Source organism: Hippoglossus hippoglossus, chromosome 9 (assembly GCF_009819705.1).
Source record: "Hippoglossus hippoglossus isolate fHipHip1 chromosome 9, fHipHip1.pri, whole genome shotgun sequence".
NCBI lineage: Eukaryota > Metazoa > Chordata > Actinopteri > Pleuronectiformes > Pleuronectidae > Hippoglossus > Hippoglossus hippoglossus.
This window is the reverse complement of record NC_047159.1, coordinates 15467731-15489481: the sequence shown is the minus strand read 5'-3', so window position 1 is coordinate 15489481 and position 21751 is coordinate 15467731. Positions and strand designations below refer to the sequence as shown.

General features: G+C 44.4%; 1 protein-coding gene and 1 long non-coding RNA gene across 2 annotated transcripts in view; one reads left to right on the top strand and one right to left on the bottom strand.

Moving 5' to 3' along the window:
- The window catches only part of slf1 (SMC5-SMC6 complex localization factor 1), a 32193-nt gene that overhangs the window by 7099 nt on the left and 3343 nt on the right, over window positions 1–21751 (top strand). The window contains exons 14-17 of the mRNA XM_034595302.1: window positions 115–224; window positions 3944–4023; window positions 9851–9943; window positions 11024–11206. Coding sequence (XP_034451193.1) covers window positions 115–224; window positions 3944–4023; window positions 9851–9943; window positions 11024–11206 — 466 coding nt within the window. The remainder of the gene's footprint in view (window positions 1–114; window positions 225–3943; window positions 4024–9850; window positions 9944–11023; window positions 11207–21751) is intronic.
- LOC117767560 lies at window positions 183–20058 on the bottom strand. Its single transcript, XR_004614903.1, has 3 exons — window positions 19498–20058; window positions 18394–18444; window positions 183–288 (listed from the first exon to the last, which is right to left on the bottom strand). It is a non-coding gene; the product is annotated as an uncharacterized LOC117767560 (long non-coding RNA).

Below are 21751 nucleotides of genomic sequence, written 5' to 3'. Positions count from 1 at the left end.
GGCTTTCTCCCTCACCACTGGTGTCTTTGTGCCTCCTCGGTCCCCTAGAGATGCAAATTCACTTGAAATGTGAAGACACCGTCTAACCTTATGTGTCTGCGTGACTTCTGACAGGTGCTGTCCTACCTGCCTGCCCTGGGAAGTTTATCTCAGAGCCCCAGCGGCGCTCGCCTCGGGACCAGACCCACCTCCCACAGCTGCACCAGCCAGGAGACTGACTGCAGGTCAGTCACACGCAGCTGTCTGTCGATACCTCTGTCAGTCGCCCTGGTGCATTTTCACAAGAGCCTGTAGCAGAAACATGTGAGGACATACATGCCGATGTGAAGAAGAATAGAACAAGTTATATTAGATCATTTTGTCCCTTGAAATGCTTTTTAATTTCGGTTTCTTGCATTTGAACATCCAATCCTCAAGTAAACTTATAGAGATGTTCTGATACCAGTTTCCCTTCCCGATGCTCATTCTGATACCTGGACTTTGCATATCGGGCAATAACAAGTACCGCTCCGATACCAGTGCATTTTAATGAAATATTCTGGCTCAGAAAATGTCCTGGCTCGGGTTAAACACTTTGAAAAACAAATACAGAAATAGAATGGATGCCATAGAACTGTGAAAAGACATTGTATCAGATCAGTCCACATATTTGCATGCTTACTCATGTCCATCCATTTTCAGCAGTATCTGAGGCATTTCTGATGCTGGCATCGGTATCAGAATATCTTTTTAAGTTGTTTCAAGACCAGCGTAGAAATTTCCTTTTTTGTCTGAAGTCTCGGTCTTGTTCACACTTGTGTAACTTTTTTTATTGGCTGGAAAAAAAAGAGGGATAGATTGAGTTGTGTTCATGTCCAGATGTCTGAGACTGTATCACATCGCATTTTTTCCTTCTGGAAACCATTGTGTTTTTAAGGCACAGTTTGTCCAAAACACCTGGTCTGATTTCACCAAAGCTGTAAAAGAAAATCTGCCACTTTTCTGCCATCCTGTCAAATGTGTTGTATCCTTCTGTCCACCTTTTATGGCTTGAGTGTCCAAAATAGCAGAACTATTCAACGAGCAGTGAACACTGCCTCCATTGTCACATTTCCACCGATTGATTTAAGGCAAGACATGTAGAAGCGAGTGAAACGAGCGAAAATGTACACATTTGATGAGAAACGAGTGAAAAGGAACAAAGGAACACCTGGATAGAGGAGGAGTGTGTGTGCATGGGGGGGGGGGAGCAGGAGCAGAGATGCATGAATGGGGGAACCAAGGGAAAGCTGGAGAGAGGCAAGTGGAGGTCAGACAGAGTGTGAGGAGTTGGCATGTGAAGGGTCATGCCCAGGTCTGATCCTATCAGTGTGTGCTGGCTGACAGAAGGGGTGCAAAGGGAGGTTAGACCCCTCCTCACACACACACACACACACACACACACACACACACACACACACACACACACACACACACACACACACTGCTGAGTCTGATTTGGACAGGAAGCCGACAGATAGACAGAGTAGGATATCCCATCAGGCCTTTGTCTACGACCACAAGCGCTCAGCCTTCACCCCCGTTCTTCGCCTCTCTTGATCTTCCCTCTTGCATACTAAATCCCTCTCTGAATGCAATCACACACACACACACACACACACACACACACACACACACACACACACACTCTAACACCCTATGTCAGACATCTGCTCCTCCACCAGCAGGTAGTTGGCCTGGAGAAGGGCAGGAGTCACCGGGGAGCAAGTTCATGTGAAGGCTACTGGCTCACACACTGACCAGATCCCCTTTTCCTCTTCCTCTCAACCACTTCTCTCCTTCGACTTTTTGCTTTTCCCCACAGTTTCAGAGATTTAGTGTGTTTTGACGTAGACATAGAAAGATTAAGAAGTGAATAAAAGAGGGAATGCAATCTGTGTGGGTGAGATAAAGAAATGCCAAAGGGCATGTAAAATCATTTGACCCCAAAAGAAAGAATGAAATCAGAATGACAAAGCCTGTGATAGATTGAGAACAGAAACCACAAGGAAAATCTTCTCTCCTCATTTTTCATGCTTTTTGATACATTACAATTTCAGTGATGTTGACTCTTTTAATCAATTAACACATCTCACGTTGAAGCATTCACGAGTCTGACACACTCCTCAAACCATGCTTTCAACCCAACTTCACATGTTGTTGGAGCCGCTATGAAAAGAAAGAGATTACAATATAAAATAAGTAACACCAATGGGATTGTGGTTTCAATTGAGACGCATCCAGGTTTTGGTTTTGTTTTAGCCATCTTTTCAAACTGTCAATAGAGACGGTAGATAAGACAAAACACCGGCAAGATGTCGGGCATTGGATTTCCAAGACAGAGGGTCATAAAGGTTGAGAGGAGCCACATGACCCCCTTTATCTTTCATTCCTGGCTGTTAGATCGCATTAGGCTGTTTCTGCCGTGACTCGCTCGCTCGCTGCTCTAGCTTGAGAGATGGAGCAGAGAGCACTTCTTCTGCACCGCCACACAGCCTGGCATTAGGGCACACGTCCAAGCCACACCGAGCTGACAGGATGGCTGATTGACCGACTGTTTAGATGGCCGTTTGACTTGCTGGCTGGCTGGCCGCGTGGCAGTGAGTGCTTTTTGCAGAAGGGGAGCTGTAATTAAACGGAGGTCCTCCTCCTGTTGGCTTCATCAAGCTCTGCGAATTGCTGATACCCTTTCAAACCATTAAACTGTGTCATTACTTTGGCTCCAACGCCTCTGACCAAACCTGTGTATAGTCAGTGTCAGCTGGATTCAAGAAACGCCTGTAAATAGATCAGCCTTGCTAATATTTAAGAATACTATGGCCTTTTTTGTGGCATGTATATCTTCTTCTTGGGGTTTAGGACACTTCCTCCTCACTCATATAGATTATATAGTTTATTGAGAGTCTGCCTCCAAGGCCACAAGCTGCCCCAGGCTCAGGAATGATCGCTGGATCGCTGACAGCATGCTGGTCTCAGGCCGTGAGGGAAGGAGAAACGAAGGCGTACACAAGCCAAGTACCAACTTCCACTGCTGCCAGCCTATATGGACAGGGGACACTCGGGTGAAGTGGTTTGAAATGAGAAGTGGCGCACCCTCATCCTAGACACTCTCATGGACTCTCTCTCCCCCTCTCTCTCTCTCACACACACACACACACACACACACTCATACACACAGAGCTTGTCTCATCTCTTCTCAGCCTTGTCGCCGCTAATAACAAGCAATGCGTGACAGGACGTGTGTTTCCTCCTCACTGCTGGGAGCTCCTTCCTGGCTTCTGAACAAGCCAATTACCAGGGAACAAGCCTCTTCCCTGTAATACGGATGGCACTGCGCTTCAATGTGGCGCACGCGCATACGCGCACGGACGTATACACACAAGACACCTGTCAGGCTTCATGCAGGCAGATCTCCCGTACCCACACACAGGACTAGTGACAGCCCACAGCTATTAGCACGCCACTACTTTGAAGAGGCTTCACTTTCTTTTACTAGTTATTCCTCCTAATGTGCTTGCTCACATTGAATTCTCCATCGCTGTGTTTGAGGCGTTAAGTGGGAGGAAAAGTGCTTCGGAGACGGGAATGGAGGATTGTGTGTGTGTGTGTGTGTCTGTGTATCTGTGTGTCTGTGTGGCCATCACAGTAGGGGCTTGACGGATATTGTCAGATTTCATATAAGATGATGCGGCGCTACAAGGGATTCATTTGCTAATGACACCCCTCGCAGTTCAGCGATGCCCCGTTCCACTTTCGGTACCACTGGGTCTCCTCGCTGTCATGCTTGAAATGGTCAGTCACGGAAACATTGGACTTGTTCGTGTGAATCGTGGGAAATCTCTAATTGAATTAGGTTCAGCACATACATGTGTTGCGTGATGTCTTCTTCATAACCCTCCTGACCATTTCCTTTGTTTCTGTACAGAACCCAGAGCTCTTTGGAGAATGAGACCAGTCTGGAGAAAGAGAACATCCCCCGAGGGTTGAGCAGAGTCAATGCAGCAGGTTCGACACACACACACACACACACGCACGCACGCACGCACACGCACACACAGCGTTTGACAACATAGCTTCACATTTGCAAGGAGCAGACTTGTAATGGACTGATGCACTGCACTAGGTCATCAGTAAAGAGGGACATGATAGCTCTGTCATCACTTTCAGTTTAATGAAGAGCACATAACGTATGGAGAGAGTGATTGATTTGCATCAGATCCCGCTTCCCTCTCGTCAGCTGTAAGAGCAACTTTGCTGCATAAGTAGGCCTGTCGTGTACGACTCGGGGCAAAGTGCGGACTGTATATTTCCACCGTTTGCATCTCGCCTCCTCCTCCTCCTCCTCCTCCTCCACTGGTTCTACTCGCAAATTTCAATTTAACACTGCACTCTTTGTTTTGTTTTGCTTTTTCCCCCCTCCTTATGTCTGCTATTTACCTTGTTTTAAAGAAGTAACAGATAAATAAATCAATGGCCTGGTAAGAAGAAATAATGGGCACACAAAAAAATGGTGATGCGTATTAGTACACACGCGCCTCAGATCTCCATTTTAGGGATATTAAATGCAGCAATTAGGGTATCAGTGCAGATGTATGTCGACTGCAGCAGTGGAACTTCCTGCAATTAGAGGTATGGCACTCTGTGTGAACTCTCGAAGGTGTCAGAGCTCATATCTCCCCCCTCCACCTGATCAGAAAGGCCCTGTGCTGGTTGGTGTGAAGGAGGGGTGGAGGGTAAAGGAGAGGGAGGGAGAGCTGAGGCAGGAGACTCAAGGCTGTTGGCATGTGTTGTTTTTCCAGTACGTGATCTCTATACCGATGCGGTCGGCATTAATTTTTGATGAACCATCGGCACAGCATCCTCTCCCCTCGCCCTCTCATCCCCTTCTCGCTCCCTTCCTTCCTCTCTTTCTCGCGCAGGCTTTTTTCTCCCCCACATATGTAAGCTCACTTTCTTTATTTGCTGCACTTCTTTGCTTTGGAGCATCCGTCTCGCCTGCTGCAACCTCGGTATCTCTGTCACAGTAGCTGAGAGGGGTTGAGGGATTTGGGATCAACTTCTCTTTTTCAGTCCCATATTTGCTTCTGGAAGCTCAGCAGAGACTTCAATTTCAAATCAGCCTGACTACACTGTGTGAAGATTGTCAAACAAGAACTGCTGTGTGTTTTCCCCGACTTAAAATGTGTTTGCCTTCAGCTCCGTGTCGTTCCTCAGACCAACCTGTAAACCTGTTGTGATCCATGCAGCAGAATTCATCTAAAGATTAGGTTGATTGTTCTGGGGAACTTTAGCCACACAAAGCGACTTTCTCCTGCAGACAGAACTAATAACTATTGGACAAGCTGCTGCTTTAATGGTTCGCTGTGGAGGATTTAGTGGCATCTGCTGATAATGCTGCACTTTGCAACCAACTGAATACCCTTCGCTTCACCGCTTTCACTGCAGAAGGAACTACAGTGGCCTTCAGGAAACATAAAAGAGCAAAAGTGTCTCTCTAGAGCCAGTTTTTAGTTTGTCCATTCTGAGCTACTGCAGAAACATCGAGGTGCAACATGGCGAACCAGCTCTGGATGTACATATACAGGGCTTATGCTAAGGTAGTGGAAAAACTATTTTTATTGTCAGGTGATTATACCCCAATGAAAATATAATGAATAATAATGTTTTCTGCCAAAGGAGCCTATTGAATCCTTTTAAGGCTAGGCTTGGTAAGCCTGGTAAAGCTTTCAAGAGCAGGCTACACCTGCAACCGATACATCCCACCCCCCTCCCATCGGCCCTCTCATCAAAGCTACGGCCCCAAAATACATGAACGTGCACTGCACGAGCCGGTTTTTCCATGACTCGCTCGGAAAGTTCTTACGATCATCTCTGCTTCAGGCTGATGAAGTCTCCACTCATGTGCAGTGAGAGCGCAGGCAGGTGACAGGGAGATAGGCCAGCCAATCGGCCGCTTTTATTACAATCCTGCAAGAGCCACAGAAACGCCTTTTTTTTTTGTCCTCTTTATTTATCCATGGCTTTTGGGACGTGAAGAGGATTTCCACGAATACGATAAAAAGTGTGTCAGAAACAAATTACCAGCCCGACATTTAATTGATGAAAAAGTAGTTCTCTTTATTTGACACAGCCAGAGGTTACAGCGATTACCCAAAGACTGTTATAATTGTTCTAACGGACACACGTAAGAATCCACCAATTCATTTTTAAATATATCGTATGGACCTTGTGGTGAGATTCTCACCACAAGGTCCATTACTAGCTGAGGTATCAGTTGTCAGTTGCTACAGACATTTTTTTTCTGAGAATGTTGAGGCTTACTGATCTATGTTGTCTTCAAAGTTGAGACTGAAAGGTTCATTTTTGTTCGTCCTTGAGTCTCACCTCAAGACAAATATTTTATCACTGCTCTGCTGTCCAGAATCATGATTGATTGACATCTTCCTCACTTATTTAAAAGCTTTGCTTTAAAAAGCTTTGCACGTAATGGGCTACGAGGACGTGTATCATTTTATTGAAACAAATTCAATACATGGAGTTTGGTGACTTCATGTTATTTTTTGTTCTAGCTCCACACAATTTCAGTGGATGTCTAATCAGCTCATTCATTCTGGAACTGAAATGCATCTCGACTCCTGTTGTGGTCACCAGCACGGTGTGGAGCTGGGCACAGGGAGACAGGGACATAAACTCCCTCAGAGGACTGTGTGTTTGACTGACATCCTTCTCCAAAGCAATGTTCAAATGGCTACAATCACAGTAGATCAAGGTTTTATGTTTAGGATTTACTTACATTTGTTCAAGAGACTCATGTTTTTGTGTCTCATCTTCCCGCCGGTAGAGACACGAGCATCGAGGGCCTTTGGTGCTGCTCCATGTTCTTTTTTTATTTTGAGCAATTAAATATAAATATCCTGCATTAAAATCTTCACCAGTGGAACTTTAAAACGATGGTCACTTATGTTAAAGGGCAGTTCATTCTTCCAAAGAGCAGTGAAAGCTGCAGTAATCTTGAATTGGGGGAATTAACGTGCTGCCATTTCATTTCAGAGCCATGAACAGCAGCAGTCTTCAAGTTTTAAATATATCCAATAACTGGTGCAGAATACCTTCCTCACACATTCCAGACAAATAGCATTGTTAGAGCCTTTCTGGTCCAGGGATCGGCAGGCCAAGCTATACTTTGCAGAAATTTAGCAGGCAGACTAAGGGATATAAAGAGCAACACATACATTTAACTTTTCTATTAAAGTGTGAAACGGGGGATTTATAGAAAAGGACAGGCGGATTTATCCTTTCCGTGCTTGTAAATGCTGAGCATGCAATTACCCCTATAATAGAGGCGTTGTGTCCAAATTGGAGCCATTAAAGTGATTTAACAGTGCGTGGATTGGTGCTGGCATTTGTGAGGATGTGTACACATGGGGTGCAGTGGAATGGGTGTTTAATCACAGCATTTTAGAGCCCAGTAATAGCAGAGCAGCGCATGTAGAACACTGTCGTGCCACACGGTGCAGCTTACTCATTAGGGACTGGAGTTCGGTCCGCGCTCCACCCTCTGTTTGGCGGTTTATGGTTTTGACATTGGAAATGTTGGTTTGTTTCATTGATTGGCCTCATTACTGTCACTGATGCTGATGCTGCACAACCACCAGTGTCTGCTTTCTGATGTGACAACTGTTATTTCTGAGATCAACTTGATTTTTACACTGCAAAACGTTTTCAAAATGAAAGTTAGAGGAAATATCACTAAACAATTAGGACGGAAAATGTGTCTGTGAACTAGTATCTTTTATGGAGTTGACTATTGAAATTACACATCGACCACCTAACAAAGTTCTCAAAGTTAGTTGTAATCAAATACCTGCATCATCAGCCTGTTTATATGTTCTCACAGCTCCTCAGTGCTTCTTTACAATGCAAAATAAGTGCCTTTTTTAAATATATTTGGCAATGATTCCTTCGATGTATCAAACTAATGTAATGTAATTGAGGCTTAATAGTTTACATTTTAGCCATTAACTTTATTATAATTGACTATTAATAAAAAAGAATGCAGATACCCATATAATCAAATCCTTAAATGTAATTTGTTAGATGGAATGTAAACATGAATTTTGCATTGTATATTCTGTCAAATAAAACATAAACATTGACACCAATGTGTCTGTGAAGGGCTCATATCAGCCAACTGATAAATTAGCAGGCTCCACTTAAAAAAAGAAAATCTATTGTCTTTCTATTTTTCTCACTTGACATTGACTTTTGAACAGTTTTAGTCCATTTCACTTTTTAGACATTCAACAGCCTATTCAATGACAACTGAAATACTCTATTTTGTTTTATAAGTTGGTGAAGAGCAGTGTTTTAGTGCAGGACTATATCCACCGTTAATCGTCTTATTTTATCATAGTGTTCATAGAGGCTTTGTTCTGTAGAGGTTGCAGGTGCAGTGGAAATATTTGTAAGGTAAATCCTGAGGAATAAGATGATACATTAAATGCATTTAAATAATGTTTGTTCTGAATTGGAAATAAACAGCACTGAAAACAATGTGTGCCCTTTAAAATGTCCAACTTCGGTTTTGCATTGGATTTCTAGGGAGAAAATAAATGATCCTCTGTTTCGATACACAGTCCTTCTATTTCCACGTTTTTTTTTTTCTTCCCTTTCCACTGTTCAACCTCTTTACTTCTGGCGGATGGCATTTAATACATCTTCTGCATCCTCAAAGACACCTCCAGGAAGAAAGGAATTCTTCAGAATGAATAGGATCTGGCTTTTTTCAATATTTCCCCCTATCTGCTTTGAAATGCAGGAAACCCTTTCACTCTCTCCTCCACTGCTTCTTCCTTCTTGCTCTCCCCTCCCTCTCCTCCGCCTCCCCCACCTCTTTTTTTTTTTTTTTTGCCCCAGTCTGTGCTCTGTTGCGCTGGAGTGGAGCCCCTGTACAGGCGTGGCATCCTGGGGAGAGCTAGTAAAGCATTTATTACAGGCTTTGCAGTCCTGTATTATACTGGCAAGCACAGAACCACTCATGCTTGGCCTTTAACTTCTCTCTGAAGTTCAGCCATACATGAAAAGAGGGGGCTCTGGTCCGCTAATATATTCCTGATTTAATATCGTATGAGAGAAAAAGCAAAGGACAGGGGTAAAGATGAGGAAAAAAAGGAAGAAGGGATAAGAAAGTGTGTTTAAAAATGTAAATAAAATCCTAGAGATTATTTTTCCCCCGTGCGTGTCCACCGCTAGTGTGCTGATTAAATATCACGTGGTGACACTGGCAATGCCCAGCGGAGCTTTTGAACCCAGGATCTGTGAAGAATCCTTTTCGAGGCTTTGTGCGTGGGCTGTCTACCATAACTTCCTCTCAAGTAACAATATAGGGACGAGCGGACAGGAAGCGAGACCGCTTTCTCACCGCCACACTCATTCACTCGCCGACCGCCCCGATATTAACTTTGTTGGGCTCAGGGTGGAAGTGGAAAATCTCTGTGTCTGTAAAAAGAAGTAAAGAGCGAGGCGAATTAGCCCCAACTCTCCATCTTTAATTTTTTCCCTCCCATTTTTTTTTTTCCCTTTTGAAAGTTCTCCCCCCTTTTCTCATCAGTCCTCTTAAATCGCATCCTCATTGGCGGCTTGTACTTTTTTAGGTCAGGCTTTTTTTGATGGTGTTTGGGGAAATTTCTGTGGTATTTTATTGGCGTGCTCGCCATACGGAGGGGGACAATGGGCAGGACATCGGGCACACCCTAATTTCGGATCTCTCTCTTCTCCCTTCCGCCTCTCCTCTCTTCTGGGTGTGTTTGTCCATTGTGTGTCCTGGTCGAAGGAGAGACCCTCCTCCACCGAGCTTGCAAGAGGAACCAAGTGGAGACCGTGCTTCAAATCCTGGCGCTTCCTGGCACGGACGTCAACATTAAAGGTAAGACTTTTTTTTCGTTTTCTCTGAAACCTGTCTCGCTGTCATCTCACTTCACTCCCACTGTTTGCTCTAGGGTTTCGAAGAGCGATTAACATTGGAGAAAAAAAAAGGGGGGAGAGAAGAAATAGGAGTGCGTGTGCGTCATCATTGAGGTTAACCTTTCGCTAAAATGTAAAGGGTGTGTCCAGGAAGAGCAGGATGGGTTTAAAGGCTCCGATTTATAGATTTACGGTGTCTTTACTCAGTGAATTGAATGCCTTTGGATATTTCAAAGTGATTTTCTTTTGTCCTTTTTAGGTCAAATATAATGACTTTTCATCCTTTTATGGAAATGTTATGCTGTTTCAAAGGTTTCCCCGATTTTGTAATCAACCTTTAGTAGCAGCCGAAATTAACTTGCATCTTAGCAGGGGGCTCAGGCAAGAGGTGATGGCCAAAATCGAATCAATTCCCTCTGTCCCCCTGCAGTTGTCAAAATAAGGCCCCTTGTTAAACGAGGCGGAACATATTTTGTTGGAGTTATGTCACGTCAAATATAACAGATCTACATAAGCATGTCCTGTTTTGTCTTCCTGAGGAGTTGTCTATCCATGATCGTTTAAATCTTGTACAGAATGATGTTAAACGTGAGAAGATGGACTGAACTCTTTAAACGTTGCACTGAAATTCAGATTTTATTAGTATACGTTAACAGTCTTTAGCACCGTTACTTCAGGCACAATAATGTCCTCTGAGAAGACGGATTAATCTTTATTTTAATTTGTAAAAAAATGTAATGACTCATATGCAAAGTATAGGATTGTGTATATGGCCTTTGCCACTTTGCACTATTAACATAAATATCTTTGTCAGGTCTCTCTTCAATTTTATTAAAAGTTTTCAACAAACGTTTCACAATGTAGCCCCTTGCTAGTTTACTTGCTAAGCGGGTTAGCTTTCATAGCTAACCATCAACTTAGCTGCGACAGAAAAAGTAGATTTCCTCTGGATCAGATAACTTTCCTATTGAGTAATCTCTCTCTCGCTCTCTGTGTGTGTGTGTGTGTGTGTGTGTGTGTGTCTGTGTGTCTGTGTGTGTAGACCATGCAGGATGGACGCCGTTGCATGAAGCGTGTAATCATGGCAGCGCTGCATGTGTGGAGGCTTTGCTGTGTCACCGCCCCGCACCGGTGTTTGATAACCAGGTGGCTGGAATTAGTCCACTTCACGATGCCTTGCTCAATGGACACATGGACATCGCCAAGATGCTACTGGAGCACGCAGGTGGGTAAACTGCACCAATACACCCAGAGACTCAGTGATTGCAAGTTTACGAAATCATACAAATCAACTAACTCAAGTTTATCCACATATTTGTAATGGTTTTGATTGTTAGGGTTAAGTGGCACATCAGCACTTTTGTGAGTGTCAAACTCAGAAATCCTTGATACTCATAAGCTGGCACATATTGCATTCATAAACTAGAAAGACACTCAGCCCTTAAATTTAATCAAGCTGCATCAAATTGCGCACACTTACGGACATCAGTTCCCTTAAAATACCTGATTGTTTTTATCAAGATCCACGAGTTACTCGCTGGGGAAAAAATATATATATAATAATTGAAATGCCCGTTCTCACAACGTTAAAGAAAGGGAAAAAAGATTACTGGATCCAGTAGTTTTTGTGTAAAGTTGTTTACAAACAAACCAACAAACAGACAAATAAATGGACAGGGGCAAAAACATAACTTCTGTGGCGGGGGTAACTAACCCGTGAGTGATTTTGCTAATTCATCCATTCATTTTTGTAAGAGCTGAAACGGTGACACTGATATTGGTCTGTGCTTCATTCTGTCAGTGCCATTACTCAGGCAGGTTCAATTAAAAACTGCTACTCTAACTGTATGTTGGATGTTTATATTTCCTAATTGGATGGGATACACACAACTGTTTTTATATGTCCTCGTGTAATCCATCTTCCTTGAAACGATTCATTAAACCAAATGGTCTCCATCACATTGATGGAATCATATAATGTTAAAATAAAACACCTTTAGCTTGTCTGGCCAGTTGGCTGCCAAGAGAGCTAATCTGTAGAATTAGCCATTTAGCTAATGATTTACTGCAGCGGTGGGCTGTGTGTCACTGCCGCTGCAGCCAAGAGACGCTTTCAATTTAATGCAGCCGACAAATGTAGCGGAGCTTAGTGACAGATTGAATGCTGTTTTTCGACCTTATTAGCGAGGCCAGTTTTATCTTAACTACCCCCCTGGTAGAGCGAGGGACCTGTTGATGGTGGGGCTTTTAAAGGGACACTCCACCAAGTTCTAGTTCAGTTTGTTTGTCACATAGGTTCAGCCTGTGGAAGCAGTTGTATTCTCGTTTCTACTGGCTTAAGAGAAACCTTTCTAAAGTCTGAAAAATAACCCAGTTGATGTCATCAGGGTTAAGTTTGGAGATGTCAGTTTTAAAGCAGATTGCATGTTGGGTTTAAACTGAGGGTGTGGTGACTTAAAGACATGAGCAGGAGGTTTTCGGGGCTTAAATTAAATGTATGATACGTACCCATAACAAAAGACCTAGTTTGATGATGTTGTGAAGCAGCGTGGGATCATGGGAGTTCTTGTCTTTCCCACCATTTCTTGTCCCATAATCTTCATGGGTCACTCGGTTCCCCTGTATGTTTGCACTTTACTGGGAGAGCTTCAGTGGCAGAACACGCAGCCAACGGCAATGAATTCTCGAAATCCATTACGAGTGACCAATACAAACAGTGGAAGGAAAAGACAGGCAACGCATTAAGTGGCTACCAATGTGTTTTTACTTCGTCATACATCTTACATTTGCCCCGGGAGTTATAGCTGAGACAGGCAAAATGGGTAAAGTGGATATGACGCAATTAAAAGGCGACCGAAATTGACTAAAATCTGATTTCTCCGGGTTGATGATGTAAGTAAACAAATCAACACAATATATAACATAGGTCTAGTTGTTTTTAGACATTTTATTAAATAATTGTTACATATTTTATCTTTGACACAAACAGTTTGGATTTCTCTTCACCCTTGTCCATTGATGTTAACGCTCGGGCTGTGTTCAATTTTTGTATTTTATCTGAGGCTATTTTTATCGATCAAATAGTCTTAGTCATTTGATAATAATGTTTAGATAAGGAGGAAATGATACATCTGTTCTTACCTACGGTACCTAAAGATTATGGGCTGCACACATACAGCGCAGTGTGCCCCAAGACAAACAGAACTGTAACTGGGCCCCAGAGGCCGTAGCCATATTAATACTCGATCATCTCTACCATCTCTCCCTCTGCCCCCACTGCTTGTCTTCTTAATCCTCATGCAGTCCTGTACTGCGGTGTGTGTCCAAACAGATTACAGCATCACCTCATAAGACGTCTGTTAATGTCACTTTGACAAGATTAGAAGAGTCAGGATCCGCCGCCTGCGTTATTCACGTGCAGTTTTTCTGGAAATGTGTCACAACAACAACTAGTTCGGTGTCTGCGTGTGTGCGTGCCACATGCAGTCTGAGCTCAGGAGGGTTGAAGCGAGCGTGACGGGTGTCGCCGCTCGGGAGAGAGCGGCGTAGTTAGGTGTATGGCAGCAGGTGGCAGCGGAAATGTGCGTGTGTGCGTTTTTTTTGGGGGGGGGGGTGTCGTTTGCCAGCGTCGAATAAATCTCCCATGTAACATACCTCTGCCTCTGCTCACTTCTCAGTTTGCCTAATTATAGTTAATTTGATTCGACTTTCCCATTAACACATGTACATATTCTGTCCTCAAAAAATAAATTAGACTGGGATTGTTTGGTCCCGGAGAGGAAACAAGAGAGCGCTGCCTTCTTTTTCTCCCTCCCTCTCCCTCCCCCCTCTCCCTCAGTAACAGGAGGGAGAGCAAATTAAAAGAGGTCAGAGGAAGAAGCAGCTATCTGTATCAGTAAAATTAGAAGAGGGAGTGTGTGTGTGTGTGTGTGTGTGTGTGTGTGTGTGTGTGTGTGTGTGTGTGTGTGTGTGTGTGTGTGTGTGTGTGTGTGTGTGTGTGTGTGTGTGTGTGTGTGTGTGTGTGTGTATATGTGTGTGTGTGTGCGCAGTAGACGTCTGGCCTGCTGTCTAGTGTGCTGGTCTCTTTGCAGGAACCGAGCAGAACAATAAGAATAAGAACACCCTCGGTTTGAACCACCTGCAGGCGTGTGCATCATGCTTCTCTTTCCCGTTCGCTCTGGTCCTGACTGTTTGCTATTTCCTCACACCTTGATGGTGGGTTGTCCGAAGGCTACAGCAGGGAGTTGTTGAGGAGGTGGTCCTCTTGACTCCGGGCTATACCGTCTCTCATGGTCTCTTTCACCACGATCTTCATCTGGTTGCCATGGACACCATCGATAGGCGTAGGATTGTTTTTTTTCTTTTTGTCTTTTTCCGAGTTCAGGTTGTTAAATGTGGAAAGTTTTGGCTTTGGGGGGCAACATCATACATAGTTACAGCAACTCACTTTATGTTGTTGCTCATTACAGTTTTTCCCTCTAAACTCAGACAGGACTTTTGTGCTTGTGGCAGCGTTTCTATCACCCATACATCAGATACTTAAAAAAAAAAATTTGGCCGGGGAGATTCACTGCACCGTCCCATGATAGGAAAACAGGCTAGTGGGCCAGATGTGTTTCCATTCCTCTCTTGTTATTTATTATTATATTCCCACATTTTATTACTCTGTGAGCGCCTGCTACATCTCCTGAAACGATATTTTTTTCATTTAGGCATTCTCCCCCGTTGTCCTAGTTGTTTCCAACAGACAGGCTGAACCTCGCTGCCAAGGCCAGAGAGGGCAACACTGACACTGGCACGCCAACAAAGCCTTTATTTGGGAGTGATCTCACCCCTTTGTAAAGCCTGTCTGCATGGAGGCTTGGGCTCTCTCTCTGTGTGTGTGTGTGTGTGTGTGTGTGTGTGTGTGTGTGTGTGTGTGTGTGTGTGTGTGTGTGTGTGTGTGTGTGTGTGTGTGTGTGTGTGTGTGTGTGTGTGTGTGTGTGTGTGTGCGCGCGCGCGCGCGCATTTTTAGGGGTGAATTGTGGGGGGGTTGGGTGGATGGATCCCACCTCCTACCCCCTCTACCTCAGTCCCTCCAGGCTTATAGAGCTGGCAAGGAAAGGATGCCATGGCTGAGGGCAAGGCTGACTCTGCTCTCCTCCCCTCCTCCTCCTCCTCCTCCTCCCATTGCCGAAGGCCACCCCACATGACCCTGTATATAAGTGTGTGTGTGTGTGTGATTGGCTTGTTTTTACACAGTATGGAAGTGTCCTTGGCTATATATATATATTTTTGGTGTATGCGCATGCATGCACAAATATTCCCCTGAATCTCAAACGCTATAATGAGTGTGTGCTGGCTCTCAATTAAGGATCTGATGCTCCCTGTGCCCCTTCCTCAGCTGGTTGGAGTGTTTAAATTTTGCAGGGTGTCCAGGGCAGCCGGTACCGCCTGATTGGAATGGAAAATGACCCAGGGCCTTTAGCAGTGCAGTTCAGACCTGGCACACACACACACACACACACACACACAGAGAGAGAAGAGGCGTGTCTGTGAGCAAAGGGGGTGGAGAAGTAAAGAAAAGAGCCTTTAAGCTGTCACCACTCTGCCCTGTGACCGTAATCGCGGATGGCGTCCTCTCAATGCAGCCCACCGTGTTAGTAAGCACGTCTAGTCCACCTCGACTTGTAAACACACACACTCATTTAGATGCTCGAAGAGGAAAGAATATAGGAAAAGAGAAAATAGTTTAGATATGCGTAAAGTATTTCCAAACTACCTGATTGAATATTTTTTCCTCAGTTTTTCAAAATATCTCCATCCAGACGAGAACACAAAAACAACTACAAACGCTCAAACAAGCATGTCGGACCAGTAAAATCTACATCAATGATCTGTCAAAAACCACAGAAGAATACTTTGGCCTAAGTAATATTGGGCAAGGCAGACGCCCGACAATGCCAATAAAATGCAGTGCTAACCAAACGTAGGGAAACCGGTCTATAGCCGCCATTGTTGTTGTTTCTGGCACATGCTCATTACGCTAAGCAGCAGTGGGTATTTGCAGCGATTTCATCATTTTTTGAAAATGTACACTTTGGAAAGACAATCTGTTTTAGTGACTTAAAATGCCATTTGCGTGTAAACGAGAGGTTCAAACGATGAGGAAAAGCTTTGTTTTGAAAAATATCCACATCAGTGTGGACATGATGTAAAAGGGTGAGGTTTTTTGGGGGGGGGGTTCTTTTAATATTTTGTCGAATTGTTTGGCTTGAATCGATTTCAAGAAGGCAAGAGAGGCTGCTACATGACTGCTTCTGGAATCTCTGTTTGGGGTTTGTGCATCTCTTGTATGCGCACCAAAAAGCCACACATCGACACACTCATGCTTACTGCACAGCATTGGCTGGTCCCTGCAGATCTTAATGTGAACGAGTGTTTGTGGAGCAGAAAGATGTCATTTGCTCAGTGGCACAGGAAACGCACGATCCCCTCGGACCACTGTAGTCAGTCATGGTTTGTCTCTGTCTGTTTGTCTGTCTCTGTCATAGATACACACACACACACACACACACACACACACACACACACACACACACACACACACACACACACACACACACACACACACACAGGTTCAGCTTTAGACACACTTGGGCCTCTTCACTGTCAACACGGTAAAGAAAGTTCATTCTGCTCCGCACTTATTTCCCTGTGGGTCTTGAACTGGAAACTGCGAGGAGGAGCTGAGCACTCGTACTATTAGAGGCGAGGCTGTGTTTGCAGCTCTCGGCTTCATTCGGGTGTGTTGATGTTTCAACTGCAGCTTTCTCCAGGCTGTATTTCAAGGACTTCCCTCGCTGGGAATTTTTCAACTAGATACTGCTTCTTTTTTTTCTTCTCTCTGTTCGCTCTTCCTGTCTATCTTCTTTTTTTTTTTTCGCTATCCACCCCCCAAACCTTTCTTTCTGCGTTTTTCGGGCGGCTACGGTTGCTCCACACATATAAGAAGGGTAAACAGCTAAACCCCTGCTTGTTTGTGTCTGTGGTTTTACATGTTAGCACCAGGGGATATCAAAGAAATAGTGATTTTGCCTTTGGTTTCCCAAACAGCTACAGTATTTAGTGAGCATGAAGGCCACCAGGAGATTGCTTAAGTGAAAAAGTAAAGGGCAGAGGTGAAGGAACATTTAACTATGTATATTAGTATATATATAGTGTTGAAAACATGCTCAAAGAAAGCCGAGTTTCAAGGTTCGGTTAATTATTTTATTAGCTTCGGCGCTGATTGAAAAGAAAAACGGCGCGGTTAAAGGCCAGAGAAGATTTTGTGTCGTTGGCCATGAAGATCATTCTCTGCGCTCCAGCCCTGAACTGAAATCATCATATACTCCACAAGTGCAAAATGATAGTGCTCCAACCTCCCAACTGCAGGGAGGAATTCAATAGTATATTTAAAAATATATATATAAAAGAAAATACAGGCAAGAGAAAAAGTAGCACTTGTTCAAAATTCATTAACAAGAAGTCAACAATGGGCGTCGGAATCAGCAGTGTTTGGTGTTTGAACTCTGGTGGAGTGGGTGACATTGTGTGGAAAAGGAGAAATTTAACAGCGCTTCGAGTGTGTCTGCTCGAAGAATACTTTCAATGACGAGCCGAACCCTGCAGCGTATGTGGAGTGTTGTACTTTTAATTGTTGCCGGCGTAAAAGGCCACCTCTAGCTCACCTCTAAATTACGAATTCTAAAGAAAACAAAAGAGTTGGGAGCAGCACAGCGACGGGGAATACTGAGCGCACCGGTATTCATTCTCTCAACGGCGAGAACGTGAAGAGAGTCTGAAGTCGTCACGTCTAACTTTGACTGCATGATGTCAAATGTAAAAGCATCAGATTATACAGGGAACTGTTTTACAGGTGCGGTTGAATGTGACAAAGTCCTCACTGTTACCAAAACGTGTGTAAAGCAGCTTGTTTAAGGTGTGAATGTCGTTAATGTGACAATTGTCATTACAGAGGTTTGGAGATGTAATCAAAAATGACCTCAGTTATATTTTTACATTATGATATATCACATTTTTAGAAAGGGCTGGCGCTGCCTGTTGTTTGGAGAGAGAGAGAGAGAGAGAGAGAGAGAGAGAGAGAGAGAGAGAGAGAGAGAGAGAATCAGAACGAGGGTGAAGATTTTTCACTCTTTGTCACCGGAACTTTATCCGTACAGCACGTTTTAGAACACAGTTACAAAGTGCTTTAAAGAATAAAATCAGAGCACACGGTTATGAAGACACAGGCTAAACAACACATGCATAGCATTATTATTATTATCATTATTATTATTATGAGCATGTTAGTATTTGACGCACCACTGAGAAAACCTAACAGAGCCAGAACCAGCCACTGTAGACTATTAGCTCTCTCACTAAACTTACACCTCTGTCATCTTTGTGCTCTGTCGTCTCCGCAGCACTTCTCGCAGCCCTCTCTGCCACGAGAATAAAACACAATAAATAAAATTTGTATTACGTCATATTTCGCTCCTGGCGTCTATGGTCTTTTATTGATATTGATATTCCCTTTCTTTCTTATACTGTTTTTTTCTAAGCTAAACTTCCAAATAGTAAAAGTTAAAAGTAACTATATAAGGTTAATGGCATCATAGGAAACTGAGCAACAAAAATACACGCATCCAAACTTGACATTAAACATTAGGCGCTGGACAGAAATACATCGATATCAGAAGACGAGAAATGTCTGCACACCAGTTGATGATGAAGAGGGGCCTGTGTCCGAAACGTTTCCGACCAGGGAGGGAAAATAGAAGAGTTCATGGGAGAATCAAGCGGTGTGCGGACGTCTTCTGAGCGTGATCATCATCAGAGTGCCGTATATCTGATACCCTTATACCCTTTACACCGAAGGTGGTAGAGTGGCAGGGGAGCACACAAAGCTATCAGCTGGTGTCCATGTCTTTACATCCCACCGCCCCCTCCCCTCCTACAGGCTGTAATCCAGGTGCAATCGGCGCCTCACAGCCTGTGAAGATGAAGCTCACCTGCCACTGAGACGACACTTCTCCATTTCATTGGCTGTAATGACATCAGGTTCATTTAAGGGAACTACAGCACTGATGCAACCTCCACCTGCTCCTCATCCATGTTTATTTTATACACTGAATATCAAGGTGGAAATATATCACTGAGTGTTCAGACCCTGTTGCTAAAACAGAGAGGGATTTTTTTTTTTAGCACATTCACACGTCTGGCTGGTCTTTTCTGTCTGTCTCTCTCTCTCTCTCTCTCTCCTGCATCTGATGCCTCTCCGCTGGCTGCTTTGGTGCTGCACTCGGTTGGCCTTGTTGTTTTTGCTGTGGTTTTCTAGTCGCTAGCGAGCATCTCCCTGTGGATATGCGATGCCGTGCCCCTGGCTGCAGTTCACACACACTCACCCTGCCTCTCTTTTTTCAGTCTGTGTGAGAGAGAGAGAGAGAGAGAGAGACACACGGAGAGAGAGACACGGAGAGAGAGGATGTTTACCATGCTGTGGAGCTGCCTGCTTCCCAGCTTGTCTGCCTCAGCCCCAGCCTGAGACCAGAGCGAGGGAGAGAGTGAGAGAAAGAGGGAGAGAGATAGGGGGAGGGAGCACTGCATCTTTCTTTCCCTCCCTCCCTCTTTTTGCGCCAATTTTCCCTTCCTCCACTCCTGCTTTTATATTTCTTGTCTTCGCCTGCCCTCTAAAGGCCAAAGGGCTGTGCGCTCTGTATGTATATGTATGTGTATGTGTATGTGAAAGTGTGTGTGTCTGTGTCTGTGTGTGTGTGTGTGGCAGACTGCATCTGGCTGGTGCATCAGGCAGTGGCTTTTGCTCAGCATGTGAATTCTCTCCCTCTGCTGTGGCTTCAGAGCAGAGGGTTTTGCAGGGCATTTTCACGCACACACACACACACACACACACACATAAAGGATGGTGTAATTACCCTGTGCTCTCATGTAATCCCCCAGGTGTTGTATTTATCTCCACTGCAGCATATCTGACACCCAGCGGCAATACCTGGATTCACTTCAGTCGCTGTCCCTGCACCAAAACCATCCCCCAGCCTCTAGTCTCATATCAGTGTGTGGCGCGTGTGCACGTGCGTGTGTGTGTACCTGTGTGTATTACATTATAAACAGCTAGTGATGCCATTTTCATGTCTCATGTTAGAAAATGTGTGATTTAACAAAGGCTCTGACCGTTGACGTCTGTGTTGTGTGCCGTTGAGCCGTGCGGTCGAACATTGGAGCGCGTTTTATATCCACTGATTCTCTCGTCCGGTGCACGAAACATACACGTACGCTATAGACGGGGACGAGAGGGCATTCCTAGAAGTGCAAAACATAAGCTGACGCCTAATGGAAATAAGTGGAGGCAGGTTGAAATGCAAATGCGACAAAAGGCAGACGCCACAAACCGACGTATACACAGTTAGCTCTCAGGCAGACAGATCTGCAATCAAACGCACAGACGTACAGTCAGTTGTACAGGCTGTCAAGCAAGCCGAGCCCAGGGCCGTGCTGCAGGGGCCCTCTCCTCCCCACACCAGTGTCATCCCTCCGCTCGGAGCCCTGTCTGTCAGGCGGGTTTGACACAATGACGGCGGGGGAAAGGCTGGAAAACTGCACTTCTCGGTCTTGCTTTTTTTTTCCCTTTCCCCTCGCGCTGATGAAGCAAACAGGACTGTGGAGGAGAGAAGTGACAAGTGCATTAGACTGAAAGCACTGGAGCAGATTGCTGCTGTCTTTCTTTTCATGAAATTAGCGTTTCACTGTCCAGTTTTCACAAGAGCATATAGGAAAGGGCCCGCTTGTCTCTGGATTACTGTATATTCACACTTCCAGTGCGACAAGGATTCTCTTGTTTGATAATACAGTTGTGACTGTGAATCTGACTTGTAGTGTTTGTGTTACTTTGTGCTTAAATTATCCCTATTTCTGTTAAATTAATTTGCATATATTTGCTGCTGCAACAAGCTTTTTTTCCCACGAGAGGAGAAACATAGTGCAGGGGTTTGATCTTATGTAACTGATGCATGGAATTGATGCATTTCAACAGAGACTGGTGTAAAGCAATTTCTAAACTTGGCGCACACACACACACACACACACACACACACACACACACTGTCTTCATGACTTTTGAGGACATTACAGTCACCACCCTAACCTAAACCTTAACTTAACCTTAACCTTAAACCATATCTTCACCATAGAATTGAATGATTCACGCTACAGGATCAAGGAAGGAGCGGTAACAGATTGAGGTCCACACAATTTGAACAATATCTGGAACACACACACACACACACACTTCATGTATGTATTTTTCCTGCTCACATTTTATTTTCAATTAAATTTTGGCCCTTTCTTTGGGTAGTTTTTTTCAGTTCTCTGTATTCTGCAGCCCCTGTGCTGTGCCAGCTAAAGAAAGCACTGCCGCCATGATTGCCGAGGAAAAGGAAAAGAAAATAACCAGGAGTGGGAGAAGTAAACCTTGTCCTCCCTTTCTTCCTTTTTTCTTCACCTTTGGTAGAGAACACTCCGCAGAGCACTTGAGTTGGCGGTTCAGGCTTAAAGGCCCCTTGCAGAGCTCCATCCAAGGTTGGTCCTCTCTAAAGGAAGCCATGGAACAGTATGTAATACGTAGAGAAAAAACCGCCTCAGTATAGAAAAGCCATTCCATCCGTTTTGTAATGCTCATCTGAAGTGACAGACACGGATCAGTTTTTCAGCCGACACTGTTCTGCATGTGCCC